The sequence below is a fragment of the Salvia splendens genome, chromosome 1, assembly GCF_004379255.2.
Source record: "Salvia splendens isolate huo1 chromosome 1, SspV2, whole genome shotgun sequence".
Lineage (NCBI taxonomy): Eukaryota > Viridiplantae > Streptophyta > Magnoliopsida > Lamiales > Lamiaceae > Salvia > Salvia splendens.
In genome coordinates, this window is record NC_056032.1 from 5,969,449 (window position 1) to 5,992,117 (window position 22,669).

General features: G+C 36.9%; 4 protein-coding genes across 6 annotated transcripts; 2 read left to right on the forward strand and 2 right to left on the reverse strand.

The window, feature by feature from the left end:
• The first annotated feature begins 1,400 nt into the window (after positions 1-1,400).
• LOC121794806 (patellin-6) lies at positions 1,401-3,595 on the forward strand. Its single transcript, XM_042193154.1, has 4 exons — positions 1,401-2,232; positions 2,339-2,463; positions 2,668-2,809; positions 3,248-3,595. Exons 1-4 carry the CDS (start codon positions 1,528-1,530, stop codon positions 3,500-3,502), a joined length of 1,227 nt encoding a protein of 408 aa, XP_042049088.1. The 5' UTR covers positions 1,401-1,527; the 3' UTR covers positions 3,503-3,595.
• An 8,516-nt stretch (positions 3,596-12,111) lies between these two features.
• Positions 12,112-14,351, reverse strand: LOC121803278 (probable protein phosphatase 2C 65). Its single transcript, XM_042202961.1, has 5 exons — positions 14,018-14,351; positions 13,613-13,918; positions 13,314-13,431; positions 13,015-13,238; positions 12,112-12,827 (listed from the first exon to the last, which is right to left on the reverse strand). Exons 1-5 carry the CDS (start codon positions 14,228-14,230, stop codon positions 12,441-12,443), a joined length of 1,248 nt encoding a protein of 415 aa, XP_042058895.1. The 5' UTR covers positions 14,231-14,351; the 3' UTR covers positions 12,112-12,440.
• Positions 14,352-16,760: 2,409 nt separating this feature from the next.
• Positions 16,761-18,307, forward strand: LOC121810125 (CASP-like protein 4B1). 2 transcript variants are annotated; one of them, XM_042210989.1, is made up of 3 exons: positions 16,767-17,203; positions 17,279-17,414; positions 17,914-18,307. In XM_042210989.1, the coding sequence occupies exons 1-3, from the start codon at positions 16,956-16,958 to the stop codon at positions 18,103-18,105; spliced, it is 576 nt and encodes a 191-aa protein (XP_042066923.1). In that variant the 5' UTR covers positions 16,767-16,955; the 3' UTR covers positions 18,106-18,307. The 2 variants fall into 2 exon arrangements, with proteins under 2 accessions (XP_042066922.1, XP_042066923.1); XM_042210988.1 differs by having other exon boundaries at positions 16,761-17,414.
• A 56-nt stretch (positions 18,308-18,363) lies between these two features.
• On the reverse strand, positions 18,364-22,571 carry LOC121810099 (probable WRKY transcription factor 33). Of its 2 annotated transcripts, none has more exons than XM_042210987.1 (5): positions 21,405-22,571; positions 21,214-21,339; positions 19,421-19,998; positions 19,158-19,319; positions 18,364-19,083 (listed from the first exon to the last, which is right to left on the reverse strand). In XM_042210987.1, exons 1-5 carry the CDS (start codon positions 21,750-21,752, stop codon positions 18,636-18,638), a joined length of 1,662 nt encoding a protein of 553 aa, XP_042066921.1. In that variant the 5' UTR covers positions 21,753-22,571; the 3' UTR covers positions 18,364-18,635. The 2 variants fall into 2 exon arrangements, with proteins under 2 accessions (XP_042066921.1, XP_042066920.1); XM_042210986.1 differs by having other exon boundaries at positions 19,421-20,001.
• Between the last annotated feature and the right edge of the window lie 98 nt (positions 22,572-22,669).

The following is a 22,669-nucleotide window of genomic DNA, read 5'->3' on the forward strand; positions in this document are numbered from 1 at the left end:
CTAAAAATGGATTTCACCGATATCACGGCTGAAGCGGAGCGCGAAGAACAATAATACTATGAACAATATCGTGCCGGCTATGAAGCCTATGTCGCCGCCACCACCCCCGCCCCTTCTCCTCGACCAACTAGATCAATTCACCGCTACATACCTCGTGACCGGGAGGGAGCCAACGAAAGGCTCGTTGTCGACTATTTTTCTTACTAGTCGCGGTTTCCAGAAGATTACATCCAACGCCGTTTTCGCATGTCAAAATGGTTGTTTATGCGTATTGTCAACACATTGTCTGCCCATGTTGAATACTTTCAATCAAGTAGAGACGTAACCGGTCGGCAAAGTCTCTCGGCGTTGCAGAAGTGTACTTGTGCCATCCGACAACTTGCTACTCGGCAAACGACTTCGACGAGTATTTGCATGTGGGTGAGTCAACTGGAATCCCATGCCTCAAAAATTTCAGCGACGACATTCGTTCTGCTTTCGGTGAGGAATTCCTTCAGGCACCCACCACCGAAGATTGTCAACGACTGCTTCATCTTCACGAAACAGTCCACGGTTTTCCCGATATGTTTGGCAGCATTGATTGCATGCATTGGAAGTGGAAGAATTGTCCGACTGCTTGGAGGGAGCAATACTTAAGCGGCCACAAAGGCGGAGGCCCAACGCTTATCCTTGAAGCGGTCGTCGACTACCGCCTATGGATTTGGTATGCATATTTTGGTGTTGCCGGATCCAACAACGACTTGAACGTGCTCTATTCTTCACCACTCTTCAATGATGTTTTGAATGGTGTAGCACCGGCGATCGACTTCACCGTCAACAGAAATGCATATCACATGAGTTACTATTTCGCCGATGGTATCTACCCAAGGTGGTATACTTTCGTGAAGACGTTCAGCAATCCGTAAGACCCGAGACGGATTCTTTTTGCGCAGCGTCAAGAGTATGCTCGGAAAGACGTCAAAAGAGCTTTTGAGGTCCTTCAAGGCCGATTCAACATTGTGAAGGCCCCGTCTCGGCTGTGGTACGTTAAGAATATCGCTGACATCATGTACACGTGTATTATCTTGCACAACATGATTATAGCTGACGAAGGACCGAAGACGGCTAACTTTTACGACCAGGATGAAGCCTGAAGCTCAACCGCGAGGTCTCCCCCACGCCGAGGTGTGCATACAACAATGGGCGAAAGGATAAAAAAAAGACACACAATGCGCGATATCAGAACTTACACTTAGCTATAATAAGATCTAATCAAACACATTTGGGCGAAAGATTCAATTTACAATTATTCAAACTAAAGTTTGAAAATGGCGTTGAGTAGTCAGAAATTTGAATGGCCCCATCACCTCTGTTGCTTCTGCTCAGCTAAAGCCGCTTTTTCATATTTCACACTTCACCTCCAAAAAAGAAACCCCATTTTAATCCACACATCCTCTCTCCCTCCCACCATTTCATCATCACCAAAACACACACACACACACACACTCCCAAAAATCCCACTCCATTTCTCCTCCAAAAAAAATAAAAATGGAAACCGCCGCATCTCCATCCTCCCTCAAACAAACCCACACTCCCGATTCCTCCCCAAAACCCGCCAAGAAGAGCTTCGTCGCCTCTCTCCGCTCCCCCTCCTTCAAAGAAGACACCTACTTCATCTCCCACCTCAAAAACTCCGAGCGCAAAGCCCTCAAAGAGCTCAAGGACAAGCTCATGGCCTCCCACGGCGCCGATTCCATGTGGGGCATCCCCCTCCTAGGCAATGCCGACGACCGCGCCGACGTCGTCCTCCTCAAATTCCTCCGCGCTAGGGATTTCAGGGTGCAGGACGCTCTCAACATGCTGGTGAAGTGCCTCAACTGGCGGAAGGAGTTCGGCGCCGACGCCATTTTGGAGGAGGGTTTGGGGCTCAAGGAGCTCGAAGGCTCTGTCGCGTACATGCACGGTTTCGACCGAAGCGGGCATCCTGTTTGTTACAATGCCTATGGGGTTTTCAAAGATAAGGAGATGTACGAGAAGGTTTTTGGAGATGAGGAGAAATTGAAGAAGTTTTTGAGGTGGAGAGTCCAGATTCTCGAGCGAGGGATTAAGCTTCTCCATTTCAAACCAGGCGGCGTGAATTCGATTATTCAAATCACAGATCTTAAAGATATGCCGAAGAGAGAGCTCAGAGCTACTTCAAATCACATTCTCTCTCTATTTCAGGATAATTATCCCGAAATGGTTGCTAGAAAGGTGATGATTCAGTCATTCTGATTCTTCAAACATAAAATTCTCATCATACCCAACATTTTCCCCTTTTTTTATTTTTTGAAATTGGAGTTCGATTTTGGTAATGCAGATCTTTATAAACGTGCCGTGGTACTTCAGTTTGCTATACTCAGTGATCAGTCCGTTTCTGACGCAACGAACCAAGAGCAAGTTCGTGATATCCAAGGAAGGAAATGCTGCTGAAACTCTTTACAAGTAAGAGTTTTTAATTGGAAACAAATACTCTATAATAAATCTCTCTCGGGCATTTCGTTCCGTCATAAATTTAGCTCTGTGCAGAAGATCATCAATGAAATCTTTTGCGTAGCGCTATCAATGGCGTCTATTTTAGGATGAGGGTTACATGATTGAGATTTGCGACAGAGACCTATCGCTAAATTTGTTTGTTTCTCTCTCTAGATTCATCCGGCCCGAGTGCGTCCCGGTTCAGTACGGCGGCCTGAGTCGACCCAGCGACTCGCTCTCCGGTCCGCCCAAACCCGCGTCCGAGTTCGTCGTCAAAGGCGGTGAAAAAGTCAACATTCAAATCGAAGGCATTGAGGTATATATGTATATTTATTCACTTTTTTTTATTATTAATAGATATTGTAAAATTTATATTTATTACCTTAAATTCTTAAATTTTACTTTAACATTTATGGAGTATTTTAATTTTACAAATTTGAAATTAGATTTTCATCGTCTAGATCCATTTTAATGCTCCTAATTTCTTACGTATTTTCAACAACATTAGATCTATCCGATGTCATTCTTAAATCGTACTAGTATATGTCATTTTCTTATAGCAGTAGATTTCAATTTAAGTGTATATTCCAAAATTTTCATGATTAAATGTTTTTATTTTCATTATTATTTTTTGAATAGATAGCATATTAATTTTATTTTAAGTAACCCAACATTTGGGTTTAGGATTGAAAATTTCCATTCCGATAATATTCCCATTTTTAAATATCTAAATTTTTGTGTTTTTTTGACGAAGGCTGGTGCGACAATAACATGGGATATAGTTGTGGGAGGATGGGATTTAGAATACAGCGCGGAGTTCGTACCGAATGCGGAGGAAGGCTACACCATCGCGGTGGAGAAGCCGAGGCGGGTGGCAGCAGAGGAGGAGGCGGTACATAACTCGTTCGCTGCAAGGGATGCCGGAAAAATGGTGCTCTCGGTTGATAACACGGCATCTCGTAGCCGGAAGGTTGCTGCCTACCGATATGTAGTTCGCAAATCACCCTAATTTTAATTAATTTTGCGCTGCTGTTTGATTTGGGGTTATGTTTTTTTTTAAAAACACATTATGGCTATGTTAAATTATTATGGAGTTTCTGTATTGGATCTTGTTTTATGTAAATTTTATGATGCTTTTAGTTTAGGGAATTTAGAAAGCATATTGAATGTTGACTCTAGTAGTAGTAGACTAGGAGTAAAAATAATTCCTAATCTTTTTGTCTGGTTATTTCTGTGGGTGTCTTCGTACTATATGTCCACTAAATTCATAGATGTCCTTTTTTCTAATGTTATTATATACTTCTCCGTCCATTAAAAATAGACTTTATTTATCATTTTAATAAATAAAATATAATAGTGTGTTAAATAATGTGTTTAGAGACAAAATTATGTTTAAAATATAAAAAAGTACTCTTCCCGTTTCAAATTAGTAATTGTTTTGTAACAAAAAATCAATCATTTAAAATTTTTTGTTTATATATTTACTTTATTTTTTATACTTGGTCATTTGACAAAAAAACGTCTAGATTAGTTTGGAATGGAAGGAGTAATTGTTTTATAAATGGGACATAATGGTCAAAGAGATCGGCTAATCATTAGTATCTGAGAAGTGTGTATTTTAAATATGATAAAAACGTGAGTGCAATAATTAAGCGTGGGCAACATGTACAAAAATTTGAATAATTAAGGAAGAAGATGGGGCAGGTTTTTGTTGTACATGTGAGGAGTGAAGAAGTAAGACTTTTTGAAGCAAGATGTCTGGTGTGATGTGGTTGAAAAGGAGTACTACAAATTTAATTAATACTACTACTTAGGGACAAATTTAATTAATACTACTACTACTATACTATGGCATCCAATAATGAAATTGATTGGATTTTAATTTGATTTTGAGATGTAAAAAATTCATGTTTTCTTGAGAAATGTGAAAGAGAAAAAGTGTAACTGGGTAAGGTGCCAAAGCAAGAGGATATTGACTGCACTGTGAGAGGTTGGGATTTGGATTTTGTTTATCTAATTTTAATAATTTAATTTCTGCCAATGGGTATAGTGTGTTTGGTTGTAGTTAGATAGAGTCGTCTTGTCAAAATTATATTATCAGATTTTGGTGTAAAATGTTTATCTATATATGTTGCGTCCACATTTCAGCGTGGGACACATCATTGACATTTGTTACATCAGTCCAAGTTTTCTTTTTAAAAAATTCACCTTAAAATTGAAATCGGTTGGCGCTAATAAGACCATCCACAATGGGGCACCCGACGTTTAGTACGCGGACGAAGCATGGAAGATAGGCCATCGTCCGCGTCATCGTCCGCCCACTATGGGAGGCGCGGACGATGGAGCGTACGATGCAACGCTTTTTTTTTTTAATTTGAAATTTGTCCATTTAAACCTCGATTGTCATTCCATATTTCATACGAACATTTCTTGCATCAGTTCTCTCATCTCTCACATCTCTCCAAATCTCATAAGCCAAAATGAACTATGACGACGACCGGAGTTCCTCGGAGGACGGTAGTCCGACCTTGACTCGAGCCTTAAATGCAGCCGTGCACGACGCAATGGCGGAATGCTTAGCCATAATTCAACACGAGGAGGCGGCGGCGGCTCATGAACGACATGATTGAAGGAGTGTGGGCCCGTAATCGCCGTCGCTGAGTTTGCTTATTTTTTTGTAATTCGTATTGTAATGTATTAATTTTGTAAATGAAATGAAGGTTTTTCCCAATTTTTGTAGTTATTTAAATATTCAAATAGAAGAAAATGCTTAGGGCGCTCCACTGCAGGTGGAAGGGCAGGAGGATAAAATGCTGACGTGGCGGTGCATAGGGCGGGCTTTAGAGCACCCACAATGGGGCGCCCGATGGCTCCATTGTGGGTGCCCGGACGATGGCACGCCCTACGCCCACGCCCTAAGCTTCGGGCGCGGAAGAAGCGCAGACGATAGGCCATCGTCCGCGCCATCAGTGCACCATTGTGGGCTCCGCGGACGATAGGCACGGACGATGACACTCGTTTTTGAATTTTTTTCTTCTTCTGAATCTTGTCTATTTAAACCTGGTTTCTCATTCACTTGTTCATACGAACATCTCGCCTCTCTCATTTCTCTCATCTCTCACATTTCTACCTCTCTTACATACCTCAATGCGCAACCAACAAGACCATGCTCAGCTTATGAACGTCATGATTGAAGAAGTGTGGGCCCGTAACCGCCGTAGCTGAGTTAGCGTATTTTTTTAATTCGTATTGTAATGTATTAATTTTTATAAATGAAATGAAGTTTTTCCACAATTTTTGTAGTTATTTAAATATTCAAATAAAAGAAAATGCATATGGCGCGTCTTAGGGCGCCCCATTGCAGGTGAGAGGGTATGAGGATAAAAATGATGACGTGGAGGTGCATAGGGCGCGCCTAAGGGCGCCCTATTGCTAATGCTCTTAGGGGGCGCCTTAGGACGCCCCATTGAGGATGGCCTAAATTCACATTTCTTCTCCCTACATAGAATTAAAATATTACTCCCTCCATCCTAGTCAGAGTTTTGTTTTGTTATTTTTGTCCATTCTACGGAATCTTATATTACTTTAATATAAAAAGTAAGTAGATTTGATATTTAACAAATTTATTCAATTTATATTTTATAATAAAACTAAAATATATCTAAATAAGTATAAGCAGAATCCATGTTCACTAACTTATTAAATTTATTTTTCTTTACATTTTTTAAAATGTGCCCAATTTTTTTTTTTAAATTTGTATTAATCAAGAAAATGTATAATATTATCATAATATAAACACGTGTATTAATTGGTTTTGGTAGGTTCGCTTGAAATCTAAAATCAAATGAAGTCGTTCTCTTTCTAATTTATTTTTCAGTCGAGACATTCAAACTAATGATAAAATAGATTTAGAAGTTCTACTATTGATTTCCGAAAGTATTTTGTTTTTATCATGGAAAAATAATGAGAAAAATTACTAACTTCATTTGGCGTGGCCGTGTGGGTGGTGTGAAAGTTGTGATTCACACTAATTTTTTTGACATATAGTAAATCATAGATACTTGAAAATGCTGCAAAAACAAGTTTCAAGCATGTTATTCTTCAATTTTTATCACGTATCATTCCAAATTTATTTTTTATATGTTCCTTTATTTTATTTAAACAACCTCAATTAGTTCGCTTGATTTGCTGGTCAAAAGTTGACAAGTCACAATTGTTTTCATATTGCAACTAATTAATTTTTTTGGGATTGATGTGATTTAATAATTTTTACACACGACATCATCGGGAGTTAACTTGAATAATGCTAGTACGGAATATAATCATATTCAAACTCTACATATTATACAAACTTCAAATTATGATATGAAGAATGAGAAAATATTAACAGATGATAAAATAATAGCAACAGAAAATATTAACACGATATCAACGGTTGATGCTGTTTATATTTTTTAACAATCCAGATTATAGTTTGGAGTTTGTACAATATATGAGTTAGGATCTCTTATATTACTATAGCATCGTAATCTAAAATTAAAACTAAATCTACACCCTTAAATTATAAAATGAATGAATGAGATAAAATCTCATGAATTTCAATAAGTAGTAGATAAAATATCAACAATGAGGTAAGATCGTCATTTAGATAACATATTATAGTTTTCGTGGTTTTTTTTATGTCAACATAGTGCATTACAAATATCAACATAGTGACATGAAAATCTCAACATAAGTATCAGAAAATATTAACACAGTTTTATTGATATTGTACATGCATTATATGAGATTGTTTGATGCATTTATTGATAAAAATCTGGTTATCAACATATACGAAAACTGAAATAAAAATTATTAAATTTCACCATTCTAACGTCGTCGGAACATATGCAATTGGATCTCGTTACAATCTTTATAAAATTATCTTTAATTTGATATATTTTTTTGGAAAAAAATAATTTAAATCGATAGAGTTACGTAAATTCAAAGTTTTGAGATGATTTTGAAGAGAGAGAAAGTAGTTAGTTTTAACTACTACTATATTTATGAATTGACATTAATACTCTTTTTATTTATTTAATTATTATTTAAATTTATATTATAATCCACTTAGCATTATTTCAACCACTAAGCATTAGTTAGCAATTGATCACCACCCTGCATTTTATCACTACCACCACCACCGCTACTGCCACCGCCACTACTTGACAGAAGTAAGTCATCAAGTTATGTCAACGTTGAAATTTTAATTTACACCGAAATTTTGATTACTTATAAAATGAGAATAATTAATTAAATAGTTTAGTTAAAAAATATAACCAGTAAAAGTTTTAAATAATAACCAAATTATCTCAGATGTTATATATTACTCTCTTCGTCGCATGGAAATATGCCATTTAATATTAGCACGATTTTTAATGCTTAATTGATGATAAAGTAAGACATAATGAAAGGAAGTAGTTGAAATTGTATAGTGGATTGGTCTATCATAATTGATAAAGTAAAAGAGAGAGAAAAAAATTGCTATAAATAAATACTCCCTCCGTTTCTCTATAGTTGAGTCATTTTTCCATTTTTGGAAGTTTCCTCATAGTTGAGTCATTTCCCTATATAGTAACTTTTTTCTCTTTCTTACTTTACTCTTTCTTACTTTATTCTCTCTCCTTTTTCACTTTCTACTTTATTCTCTCTACTGTTTTCCCTCTCTTATAACTTTTTATCTATTTATTTAACACATTCAACATCCTTTTCTTAAACTCCGTGCCGAAGAGTTTTGCCTCAACTATGAAGAAACGGAGGGAGTATTAACTATTTATATTGAACAAACAAAGAAAGAAATATTTCTATAGTAGGAGGGAGGGAGTATATTCTCTGCAATCATGATAAACTACAAATACGCAAGTCATCGTTTTATCAAATTTCCCTTTTCGTTAGTATTTAAAAAGTAAGTTTTCCCTTATTCCATATGAATATAGACATTGCAAATCTAGAAACCCAAAAATTGTTACCCATTCTATTCAAAATGAATACAATGGATTTTCATTGCATGTGAACCCATGAAATTACTCTCTTTCTCTTTCTCTTTCTCTTTCTCTTTCTCTTTCTCTTTCTCTTTCTCTTTCTCTTTCTCTTTCTCTTTCTCTTTCTCTCTCTCTCTCTCTCATCTTTACCTTTGTCAGCAGAGGCAGAGTCAGTACTGAATTTTGCACACTCCTATTTGTGGACACGGCTAGCCTTTTTCTTCGCGTTGCTTGTGCAGTCTATTATTTTTTATTTTTCACTAAATCGGAGTGCACGGTAAAAAAACGATGATTCTTTCTCCCCTGCTAAAGCAATTTTTTGTTTGTCCTTTGCCTAATTACACTAATTATTTTTATTATTTGTAATTCAAATCATGGCTACACAATTCCCCTTTTTTATCTTTTCGTTTAATACCATGGAATATTATCATCTAAAACAAAATAGCTACATAAAACTAGGAAAAAGGATAAAAGAAGAGTAGTATACTTAAAATGGTTAACTGTATTCTCACTTTTCTCTGAATTTGACTCTCTTCGCTTTGTTTTGGTAATTAACTAGTAGCTTTCCTTTTATTTTTATCGAAAACTAATTACAGTTTTTATTTACATTTAATTAGATGACGACATCTTCATTAGTATTCACTCCATTACTTGTTAATGGAGTCATTTATTTAAGTTCTATTATAATTGAATTATTTCTATTTTTGGCAAAAAGTAACAGTGTCTCTTATTTTATTATTTCTTCATCTCTCTTATTTTATTTTATTCTTTCTTTATTTTATTTTTAATCTCTGTGCCTAAAAAAATGCCTCTATTAACAAGAAACAGAGTGAGTATATGACATCTCTAATTTTCATAAAAATTTGGAGTAAAAACATTAATACACTTGAAATATTCGAAAATGGAGTAACTAAAAACACAGTAGTAGCACTTTTCATTTGAAAAATTGACACCCTAAAAAGGATGAATTGGAAAGCCCAATGTTGATTTAGTTTTGGTGTATGGGCTCAAGTTATGGACCGGCCCTAGCAATGGGGAAATGAATCTGCCACACAACGTAATTGTAAAAAATACTACCAATTGTTTCACTTTTATTACTTAAAAATATCATGAAAAAATATCATGAAAAAATATCTAGCCCAAATTGCCCCTTAACTTTGAAGGAGACTTTGTAATTACGGGATGAGATCCTCTTTTGTGCACAAGTGCACGGCAGTCCATGCTGTTCCTCACAATATAATAAAATAATATATATTTATTTAATTATTTTATTTTTCTGTATGTAACCGCAGGGGCTGCTGTGCATTTGTGCATAGCAGAGGATCCCCATCCTGTAATCACTCTAAAGAAGAGCAGGGGTGAATGTGACAAATTATTTTGATAGATGCTATATATTTCAAATTTTGTGTTCGTAATTTTGAGGCAATAATTAGCGCTATATATTTCAAATTTTGTGCTCGTAATTTTGAGGCAATAATTAGCTGTGTCATTATAATACTAGAGGTTTTTGCACTATAACTCGCATACAATATCAAAAAGCTCAACTAAGCCCCTTATTGGATGTAGATGTGTATAGGGATGTCAATCGGGCCAACCCGTTCGGGTTCGGGCCAACCCGTTCGGGTTGTCGGGCCATTCGGGTATGGGCTATTCGGGTTATGATTTTTTCGGGTTATAAAAGTTCGACCCTAACCCTAACCCTTCGGGTTTCGGGCTAACCCATCGGGTTATTCGGGCTAATGCGTATTTTTAATTCTTTTAATATTTTCAAAAAATAATACGTATTTTAAATTTTCTTTAATTATATACATATTTTTAATTAATCATTCAACAATGAAATACATATTTTTAATTTTCTTTAATATTTTTAAAAAAGATTAAGTTATTTAAATTTAAATAACTTATTCATTACATAATTATTTACAAAATATCTATAAATAGCATGTTTATGTTTATGTATTTAAAACATAAATCAACACTTTGTTTCAAAATTCAAACATATATCAATTCGTAGAAAATTAAATAAATTTTTCATAACGTGAGAGGTGCATCGTAGATGTAACAAAAATATTTGGAATTGTTAAAGAGTGAATTATCAAGATGCTAGCTAATTGGAGTAACTCTAAGTTTTCTTGAATTATGATTGGTCAAATTTAATTTATTCTAGCTGTAAATAAGTCAAATAATAATTTATCTTTGTTTTAAGAATCATCAAAGTACGCATAATTCAATGAGGAAGCGGCATCAAAACACTTTGCACTATTATATTGGAAATATACTAAAAGAAAGCTTTTATATACGAGTATTTATGAATCCATGAACCACATGGTGATTTTTTTCGTGATCTTATATAGTCGGTTGACGTATTTGGATTTTGCATGGTTTTAGAGGGTTGTTTTGGATGATTTTGATTATATTTCTATATTTTGGTATGTTTATATGTGTGTTGAGAAATGATAGAAAATTGATTAGAAAATGTACACAAAATATGTGGATGTGCAGCAGCCTTGTTTGAGTCAATGTTTCTCGCGATTTTGAACTCTGATAAATCTCTAATACATATCATTCTCTTCGTCTTCGAAAGAGCTTCGCGTGGATATATTACACGCCTCAATCGGAGCTTTGTAGAGAAAGTTATGACCGTTACAAAAACTGCTCGCTCTGCAGAAGCCTTCAACCCGACGGGCCAACTCGTAACCCGAACGGGTCAGCCCGCCTAACCCGACAACCCGAATGAGTCAGCCCGAATGGCCCGATTTTAAATTCGGGCTGTGAAATTACAACCCTAACCCTGTATTTTTATCGGGTTATTCGGGCCGGCCCGCGGGTTCGGGTTACATTGACATCCCTAGATGTGTATGTCGGTTAGGTGGATACATTTACATTAAAATGATAAAACATTGTAACAAAATTGAATATTTAATACTTCATCCATCCTTCATTAATTATTCACTGTCATTTTTTACTATAAATGATAATAGTGGCGGATCTAGGGTGCAGAGGAGGCGACCCCCCCTCCTTGGTGATCTGCTACCATGGAATGGATGTGATTTTTCCATTGTCACCCCCTCCGATAGCTTCCGACGTCGTCCCTTCCCTCTCCATTAGCTTCCGATAAATTTTATTTCACCCCTTCTGTTTTAGGATTCTGGATTTGCCACTGAATGATAAGTAAGTCACACATTCCAATAACTCATTCCACTCATATTTTATTTTAGAACTAAAACATCCGCAATGGGGCGGACGATAGGCAGCCCGATGCCTCGTCCGCGCCCTATAGATCGTCCGCGAACGATACGCGGACGATAGGGCATCGTCTGCGCCATCGTCCGACCACTGTGGGCGACCCGGACGATGACGCGGATGATGCAACTCGTTTTTAATTCCGCACAACGCCTTCATGCAATGTCAAGACTCGGCCAAAGCCGAATACCTCTAGGGGATGATCGATGTGCTGCGCCGCAAGTTGGGACTTTTGTAGAGTAGTCAACTTTTTCAACTACTTTCCTTTATATTTCTTAAAACTGTGGTGGAATCAAAGTGGATAATTATTAGGAGACGGATGCAGTATAATAATGAAGTATTTCAAAATATAAAATAAGCCGAAAACAAATTATAAATATAAAAACACATTATCAATTGAAAGAAAGAAACATTACATGGTAGTACCAACATCCTGACACACACAGTGTACAGTGTACTAACCGTGGCCGGAACTGAAGCGAGCCTCAATTTATCCGACCACCTCTATATCCCCCACAGTTCCAGTAGAGTTCAAAATTGACCATTCTTATTAATGTGAAATTAGCCAAAAACAGAATATATTATTGATCCACACCTTTAATTAGTGATTGACTAATGCTACTACCAACGCAAAAAAAAAAAAAAAAAAAACAAGACTGTCGGAAGGAAAGGATGTTTTGTATGTCACTGGCCAGCGAATTCGATTTTCCGAGATGTCCTTCTCCTCCTCCTCTGCGGATTCTTGCCGGCCGGTTTGTGCGAATCTTCGCCGCCATCTTCCATATCGCAGTTCAGCACCGTCTCGAGCTCGTGGTCGTGGCCGCTGTTGTTCGCCACGTGGTCCTTGGAGTTCAAGCTCAGGTGAGTCACTTCCGATATCGACTTCGTCAGCAGCGGCCGCGGGCGCTTGAAGAACAGGCAGATCGCCGCGCAGTCGTCCGTCTTCGCGCACGGGAATTTGTGCCTCCACGCCCTCTGCGCCTCGTCGATTAGCAATTTGGCAGCCATCGACCGCTTCCTTGCTGACGAGACGATCTTGATCACGTCCGAGTTCGATAGGACGTCCCATATCTGATGAAACAAAACACGAGACGATTTTAATATTTATTACTATTTTAGAAAAACAAAAACTCGAACGAGCCCACTGAACTAATTTAAATTTAATTAAATATAGGAGTATATAAGTTTTATGGATTGAAATGAATAAGAGGTCATGCAACTTGTTTTTGAAATAGTGGATCTCGTGACTCTTGCTTACCCCGTCGGTGGCCAAGACGACGAACTCGTCGCGGTCGGAAAGGCGTCGATAGGTGATATCAGGGGTGGAGATGAGACCGTAGTCTTTTAAGCAAAAGTCTCCGAAGGCTCGGGCCATGGCGAGTCCAGGGCAATCTTGATCAGGCATCCATATTCTATGGATATTTGGCTCTTCCTTCATTGGCAAAACTCTACCTCTATGGCTTGTAATTCTCGCCTTTTCGGCTGACCAATCAAAACAACGTCGTTTCAATATAATTGTAAGTTATAATTAGTTTATATCATGAAATGATATTAGACCTGGAAGATTAGGTTTGAGATCAACGGTGAGTTGTTGAGCAACAAGTTCATTGTTGGAGTCCCTTGTGCATAGGATGGCACGTGAATCGCCCAAGTTCGCAACGACCAAGTTCTGGCCCTGCAACCAAATAACACGAGATGATATCTCTTGATCCCCAATTCTAGTCCCATTTCCATTTCGTGTCTATTATACACGAAATGAGATCTTTCGATCCACAATTCGAGTCATGTTTGTAGCACCATTTTTGGAACGAGACACGAAAATAAGACGGGAGACATGACAATAATCATAGTACTACCTTTTTAAGTACAGTTACGGAAGTGGTGCCGCTTGAATAGCTATCAACTGGGGCATCTGATTCAAGCTCCTCATCCATTTCATGGAAACATTTCACCAACCTATCTTTCCAAAACAGGTTATATGGGTGATTTTCATCACAAACTTGATCACTTTCAGGGTCCATCTTGTAAGATCTCGACTGTTGGTAACATTTTGTGATCTTTGCCGGCAGATAATCACGAACGTAGCGCGAAACCATGTGGCCATTGGGGCCGTGTCCATCGAATATCGAGCACAAGACTGCCTCTTTATCGCCGGAAAAGTTCTTACCACCAAAATCAAATCAAAATTAGTACAAATATATAGTTGATATCGTCACGATTTTTTTAAATCATGACGACGGATATAAATATTATTTAGGTACCTCCCAAACGGTCATGGCATCTTGATTGTAGCCTTTTTTTCCTTGTTGGGTGTGCATGGCGACGTATTTAGAGGATCCTTGGAGGCGGACGCGGGCCCCTCCCTCCCCGGTTAAGATGATATTGTCGTCATCGACCTCTCTAGGTTTGGCTTCCTCCTCGATAGGGCAGCCTTCAAATCTGCCGACTCGGTGACACGAGCAGCATGCACCCATCTTTTGTCCCTTGGATTCTTGTGCGAAGAGGGCCGAGGGACCAAAAGATGGATGCAAGGAGAGCCTAGAGGCTGAAAAATCAGACTCTTGATTCCAAAACTAATTATGATATAAACTTTAAATTGATCAACAAGAATGGTGTGAAGGGAGGAATGTGATTTGTTTATATTCAAAGGATAACAATCATTCAGATTTACCAGGAAAATCGTTGCTTTGAGGGGTCTCAATTTGACCAAATTTAGATGGTCCTAATTAATCAACCAAACCAATTATTTTCCAAATCCATCATCCCCTAATAGTAAGCACTATTTTTGGGTGTAGGATTACGTATTAATATTTTTATGCTGCATATCATATTATACTTGGTGTATATTAAATTTAAATTTGATGCAGCAAGTTAGATTGCACAAAAAAATTATAATACAGTACATGACACTGACATAGAAACAGTATAAGTATGTAACGTAGAAAAATTACAAAGGTATGTAGTAAGTATATCGAAGAAAAATACTTTTGTTCTTTTTAAGGCCATGTTGAGAAGTACTACACTACCTCTATCCACAAAAAAATAAATCTACTAAAATTAGGCTACTTTCTAAATATGGAAAGTTTTGTACATTAAAATATTACTAATAATTAGGACTCCACAATTCACTGATAATACTTCTCCCATAGTACTTTTTTCTCTTCTCTCTTATTTTATCAATTGCACATTAAAACCTTTGACGTACACAATTATGTCAATTTTTGGTGGACAGAGTCAATATGTAATACTCCATAAAGTCATGGATGATTGTGTGGTCTCCATTAAATATCACATATTTCTTATTTGGCAGTAGGGATGTCAATCGGGCCAGCCCGTCGGGTTTCGAGCCTACCTTACTCGTGTTGCGGGTCAATCGGGTGCGGGCTAATCGGGTTATAAAAGTTCGACCCTAACCCTAAAAGCTTGGGTTTCGGCCCAGCTCAGCGGGTTAATCGGGTTGCTGCCGATAATATTAACATGCGATCAATCCAATAAATAATGATTAATATTATTTATATTTATACAATGTAAAACATTTAATTATGATATATTCAAGATATATGCTTAAACTCAATCATAAACAAGATCAAATACCAATATTTGAGATATTTCGTAGAATTTTAATGCATGTTTTAGAAATTTAAATATTTTTTTAGTGAATTTGAAAATTTTAATTTATTTATCATTTAATAAAAATTCAATATATAATTTGTATATTTAATATAAAATTGAATGTTGTTTTTTAGTTATCTATATTATAAGATTAATCAATGAAGTGTCGAATTAGGAGTAAAAAAAATAAAATAATAGAAATTTTATCAGATTTTCGGGCTAGCCCATCGGGTTATCGGGTCTGGCCCTAACGGGTTGCGGGCTAATCGGCTTTTATTTTATCGGGCTAGAAATTTCTAGCCCCAACCCTATAAATTTGGCCGGCTATTCGGGCCAGCCCACGGGACGCGGGCTACATTGACATCCCTATTTGGCGGTGTCCAATAAATGTCTTATTTCATTTTTACTAATTTTATACGTGGATCTCACATTTTACTAACTTATTCTATTCCCAATTACTATTAAATTAATACTATATAAAAATGAGGTACACATTCTACTAACTTTTTTCATCCACTTTCCTTTACAAATTCAAACAATTTTTATGCACCGTTTAAATATGTGATATTTAATGATGGCATGAGGGAGTAACTTTCATTGAAAGAAATACTCCCTCTTTCCCCCAATAATTGTCCTCTTTAGTTTCGGCACGAATTTTAAGAAATGTAAAGGAAAATGAGTCTCATTTTTATATATTAGTTATATAATAAAATATGAGTGGAATTAGGTAGTGGAATGTGAAACATATTAAAAAGTGAAAGTAGACATTTAACGGGGAAAAATGTAGTATAGTTTTTTATAGGAGACATTCTCTACTAATCAAATATTTACCTATTAGTTTAATTAAATTCCATGTCATTAAAATACAGATGAATGGAATAATACGTTTACAAGTTAGATGCTCCCAAGTTAATTCTTGCAATACAAAATCCAAACAATATGATACTCAGAACACAAGTGTAATTTTTTAAATTGTATATTATTGTTGTTAGGGTCTAATACTCATAACTTAATAGAGGACAACCTAGATTATATCGAAAAAAGTATAATTGCACCAAATTTATTCGGAAAAATAGCATTTGATATCATGATTTAATATATAGATTTAATTATCCTCTATAAAATCAGTAATTAATGGTAAATATTTTCTTTCGTTCAAATTCAATACATACATACCACTAATTCAAAGTAAGTTGAGCAAAATATTGTTCTTAGCGCAATTTTTCAAAGTGAAAGTCAACTTAGCAACCATTAATTCCTCCTTTTACTTTTAGGCAATTATTAATCACTCTCCTAGTGACCTAGTCACAATAAATATTCGAGTAAGGTTTTTTTATTCACATAAATACCAAATATATTTTGGGAGTGCGACAAAATATATTGTGAATTGTGATAGTGATAATGTTGAGACACGCTGTAACGAAGAACAAAAAGCTAGCTTAGTTGTCGAGTTGATCAAACCGATAACAGAACAACAAACACAGTTGTCATTTCGTTCCTTTTCTTGCACTTCAATTCTTCTTCATTTCTCCCGAAATCACAATTTAGTTGCTTCCATCAACGATTCCCGACCGAGAGAAACAACTCATGACTAAGCCTGCTGATGCCGAAGAGACGCCGCCGCCCGCCGCCGATGCGGAGAGCCAGAGTGCGCCGGCGGCTGCTGGCGGCGGGTTCTCCAATATCATCCAGCGGTGGCGGCGCGAAGGTATTGTGAAGAGAGGCTGTGTGGCTTTTCGAGCCTTCGGTTTACTCTTCTCCTTGCTCGCTTTCATTATCATGGCCACCAATCAACACGGCGATGGCAGAGAATTTGACAAATATGAAGAATACAGGTTAAACAAAATTTCAATTTCAATTTCATCTTCTCTGTCTTGTTTGTTTGAATTTCTGTGTTTTTTTTTTGGTAGGTATGTGTTGGCGATTGCAATTCTGTCTGCTTTATACACCGGATTTCAAACAGGGAGGCATATTCATGAAATCCACACAAACAAAGAGATCATTTCACGGAAGAATGCATCAATATTTGATTTTATTGGTGATCAGGTACTCTTTTATCAGGATGCTAGAGTTCATTATGATGATTTGTTGGATTTCATTTTGGAATGACAATTCATATGTGTCAATGAAATTGTGATGTGAAAGGTGGTGTTTGAATTTAGTAGTATAGTCCTTTGTATGTTGAAGAGCACTAAAACCTAGTATGATTAATTGAAAATGCCGAAGAAGCGATTAGCGAATGGCCACCAAATACATTGTAAGAAGCTAAACCAGTACTAACGAATATGCAATGAATAGAAGAGGCGGGTGTAGGTAGTAATGCTATGAATGTTCCAGTGCCGAATAATGGTAGTAATAACTTCAGATGAACGTTCGTAAAGGATGAGACAATCGCTCGAGGTTCTTGATCTTTCTAGAATGTTTCTTTGAGACTGTGTTGTCATATTTGTATGAGTATAGGCTTATTAGGTGAGAGAGGATCTTGTTTTAGCGAAAGGTATGCTAAACATATCGATTTGATTGTGAAAATTTGTCGAATTTGCAGATTGTGGCATACTTGTTGCTGTCTGCAGCTTCAGCAGCAGTACCTTTGACAAACAACATGCGTCGAGGAGGAGATAACATATTCACAGATTCCTCAGCAGCGGCGATCAGTATGGAATTCTTCGCATTCTTTTCACTAGGTTTGTCGGCTCTCATCTCCGGATTCAAGCTCTCTAATCAAACTTACATCTGATCAGCCTAAAAAATTGTTACAATTTCTTTGTATTGCTCTTATTTGATTGTGTTGTTGATCATTTACTCATATACTATATTTTTTCTTGTAAATTCATGTTTATGAAGAAAAGGAGTTGATTTCCTTTCAGTTGGATACATACGTAGTTTGAAATGTAAAGGTTCATTTTTTGTGAATTAATGAAATGAATTATACTCCACTATATTTGTGCTTTCTCTCGATTTCTTTTCAACCTAACTATATTTTGTTTAGAAATTGTTGAAACAAGAAGTGGATATATTATTGAAAAAATGACATGAAAATAGAAATAAATGAAGAAAATTGATCACTATAATGTATGTTCCTTATTCTAGTTTTCTTTTCTTGCACTAAACATTATATGAGGCCACTGTTCCAAGTTTCAATGGCTTAAAAAAATAAAGAAATTTCATCTAAATCCTATTACAAGATATTACATACACAGCACAAAGTGTGAGTAATGTTGTTGTACATCACTAACCATAGCTGAGAACTAACTGCGCCGTCGCCCTTCAGCTGAGGAATGAATCGAAAAACGAGTCTTCTTTAGGTTCTTGCTTGGCTATGGACATGGAATTGTCCGTATGCTGCTGCATCTGATTAGTGTAAGGCCCTGCAGAGTTCCCAAAACCCGAGAAGCCATAGCTATTATCGTTGTTGTGCAGCATTTGCAGTGTGTATGGAGTTTGGTTGTTGCTCGCCTGCAGCCTGGCAGGGTTGGGGTAAAGCACCCCGTTGGTATGTCCAGCCATGGCAGCCGGCCTTATAGCCGTGGGCGCGCTACTGTTGCCTGATACTGCCTGAGGCCTGGTCATGTTGTAGCTCCCACTGCCCCGTGCTGCTGGAACGTCGTGGTTGTGCTTCCCCTCGTACGTGGTGATCACCGCCCTCAGGTCGTGGGACGCCCTCTCCACGTGCTTCCTCACGGGGCATCCGTTGTACGTGCACTTGTAGTAGCTCCTGCAAGAAAATGGGAAGTAAGTATATAGTTCTTCACTCTGTTTTAGTCTTACATTTGGATAATGATGCCTTACCTAGGATTGGGGTTGCCCTTCACCACTTTCTGGCCGTACTTCCTCCACCTGTAGCCGTCGTCAAGAATATCGATGTCGCTCGTCGTCTGCACCACAATCCTTGGCTCACGAACCGTCCGGCTCCCAGCAGCCGAAACGCCCTCACTATCATTCTCCCCTTTCCTACAAAAACAGAGAAAGGTAAATAACTAAATAACTAACAGAATCTTGGTCTCAAACATTAATTACTCTTAAGCCACGCCATCACACACACATTCACTCACCATCTCTTAGCTTCAGGCTCGTTGTCATCGTCGTGCATCGATGAGCCCTGCTCGAACTCCTCCTCTCCAAAGGAAGTGGACGAGTTTTCAGGAGTCGTGACGGGATCCACCTGGTCGTTCTCGACCAAGGGCTGGCCCGGCATTCCCGTGTAGGCGGGATTGTGCAGGGCATTGGAGGATGATCTTCGTGTCGACTGTGGCTTGGGATGGTTGTGGCTGCCCTTGTACACGATCTCGGTTATGTGTCCTTCGAGATTGCGTTCGACCTTCTTCTTGGTCGGACAGTTGGAGAACGTGCACTTGTAGTAACTACGAGGATTCTCGCTCCCCTTCACTTGTTTCTGGCCGTATTTCCTCCAGTTGTAGCCGTCGTCGGATTTCGTCTGCTCTCTAGCATACTGTGGCTGTTGTTGAAATGGAAGTTGGGCTGGTTGTTGCGAGGGTTGATCGCCATGGATGGGGAAGTCTTGTGAGAAAATATGTTGTTCGGATTTGGACAAAGGTTGTGTTGTTGGAAACTCAGCTTGTTTGTTGAGGAATGTGTTGAGGTTTTGTTCTTGTTCCCTTCTGTATGAATCCTGCTGTGTTCATCAACAGATGATTCAGTTTATTACTCAAGTCCTAACCAATGACTAAAATTCGATATCTATTGATTCCGCTATGAGTCAATTCAATATTAAAAATTTGTCAGATTCTATTTTAGATAAATTTACTTATTTTTCACTAACAACCATTTTTAATCTCAATATCTTTTCAATTTTACTACTATTAACTTCGTTTAACAATTTGCATCATCTACTATCAGAATTTCCAATTTTACTAATTTTACATAATTTGTGTTATTTACTATCAGGACTGCTGAAATTAGGTAGTTTTGTGTTTTATTTACTAAATAATTTAAATTATGTAACAGTTGATGCAGAGATGAGAGAGTTTGACAAGCATGCGCGAAGCCAGCTGTTGTAAAAGAGATGGGGTCTATTTTAGAGACGACTTTAAGAGGTCAGAATAAATAATTTAAGCTCCATAGGCCTAATAATGCATACACAATAATACTACTCCCTCCGTCTCATTTTACTTGTACTGTTACTTTTCGGCTCGTCACAAACTCCTTACACTATTTATAGTTTAAGTTAGAATTAATGTATTTAATTAATATGTTAGATTAAGTTAAGAGGTCCTTTATTAAGTGATGTCATTACATTTAAAATTCTAATTTAATTATCCTAAAAAATCAATCTCAAATTTACGACCTAAAATGAAAAGTGCGAGTAACATGGGACGGAGGGAGTATAATATTGAAAGACAGCGAAATCAAATTTGGACACCTAACAATGTTACGCAATCATACTAGATATTTAAAACACCACATAAGTCTAAACAGATAAGAGCAAACCACGCAAGTCAACTGAGTAGGAAGCCAAACACACAATGCAAATTAATATAAATATAATTAAAAAATATCTTGAATAAGTTCACATACTAAAATACTGCCTCCATCTCCTATCAATAATCTCAGTATCCGACACTACATATTTTAATATAAAATTAATAAAGTAAAACATAAATTAAGAAGAAAAAGCGATTGAAATATAATTAGCTAAAATTGGTTCAAGATGACATACTACAATACTTGCATTCGCCTCCTATCAATAATCAAAGTAATGAATATTTGTATTTTAATATGAAATTAATAAAATATGAGAGAAATAGAGTGGAAAATTATTGAAATACAAATATATTGATAGTAGACAGAAGTATTAAAAGACTAAGAAGGAAAAGAAAAAACATACCATAGGATTGGATGTAAACATGGTAGATGGATTTGAATTCCTTGTTTGAGATTGAAAAGAGAAATCCGAATAATTCCTCTCCTCCTCCTTGGCGGCAAAGCTCCCGGTGGTCGGAGACGGAAGAACCTGCAAAAGAATCTTCGTTGTCAGGCTATTGCACACGAACATGAAAAGCGAAACGGTTTACTTACGTTGGACGACGAGAAAAGGACAGGAGAATCTAGGAGGATGGAAGGGCTCAAGCTAGGAGGAATGGAGAGGTACGAGGAAGGAGAGACAGGTGGAGGAGAGAGAGGGAGAGAGGAAGGTGGGAAAGACTTGTATTTTGGGATTTCGATGTTTTTGTTAAGTATGTCTGAATTCATGCCCCAACTAAAACGAGATTTTGGTCGGCTCATGACGTCTTCTTCTTCCTCCTCTTGTTGTTTGTTGGGAGAGAGAAGATCGGTGAAGGAAGTAGACATGAATTGTGATGGAGAGAAGATGTGGTGATTGGAATTGTTTGCAGAAGTGTTTAAGCTTCCGCTTGAAAAAGCCATTTTTTGTTTCTTTGTTTTGGGAGATTTGAATGAAAAAAAAATGGAAATGTGAAGAATTAGAAAGTGTTGGATTGTGTTGTGAAGATATATATATAATTATATATGCATAATATAAATATAGAAATGAAGAAGTGAAGTTGCTTCGGAGAAGGTTGCCATATGTTTGACCGTGGAATTTTCACTTCTTTTTTTTGGTCAAAACGTGTGGGTTTGACTGATTCTCTGCTGAAATGACATCCATTACTTTCATAATAAATATAATGAATTATAGATAAACTGTTGGAAAATCACAAAGTTTTATCTAACTATAACAAATATTGTAACTTTTAAAAATAGCATATTATATCATAATTTTGATATATTTTTTTTCTTATAATCTTATATTTGAGGGAAATTATATACGATAAGCGTAAAACGTTCGAATACTTAAATGACATCGTTCAATACACCGAATTAACCAGTTACATTTTTTAATTTTTGCATATATACGTATGATGTTAATTAAGTTAAAGCATGTAGCATGCTAGAATTTTTCTTCATGAGATAATGAAGAAAAATGTCAAGGTTATATAATTGGAGTATTTAAGAAAGTTGCAGAATTGTCCCATGGCAATCAATCACTTCTCTTTTTTGTGATTAGCATTCATGAACATAATGTACACTGTACACACGTGTGGATGATTTATCCAACAATTTTTTCCTTTGCACTTGATTGATTGTCTTACTTTTATTTTGCTGAACATAGATATGATATGTCTGCATATCTTATCCTAGTACTGTGTCTGATAATTGTAACAACCTTAATTTCTGTGTTATCAGTCATTTGAAAATTATGCACTTTATTTCTCCAATGAATATAAGATTTAATCATTGACTCAGGAGTGTGGAATCTTTGATTTTTCTTCCTCTTTTATTCC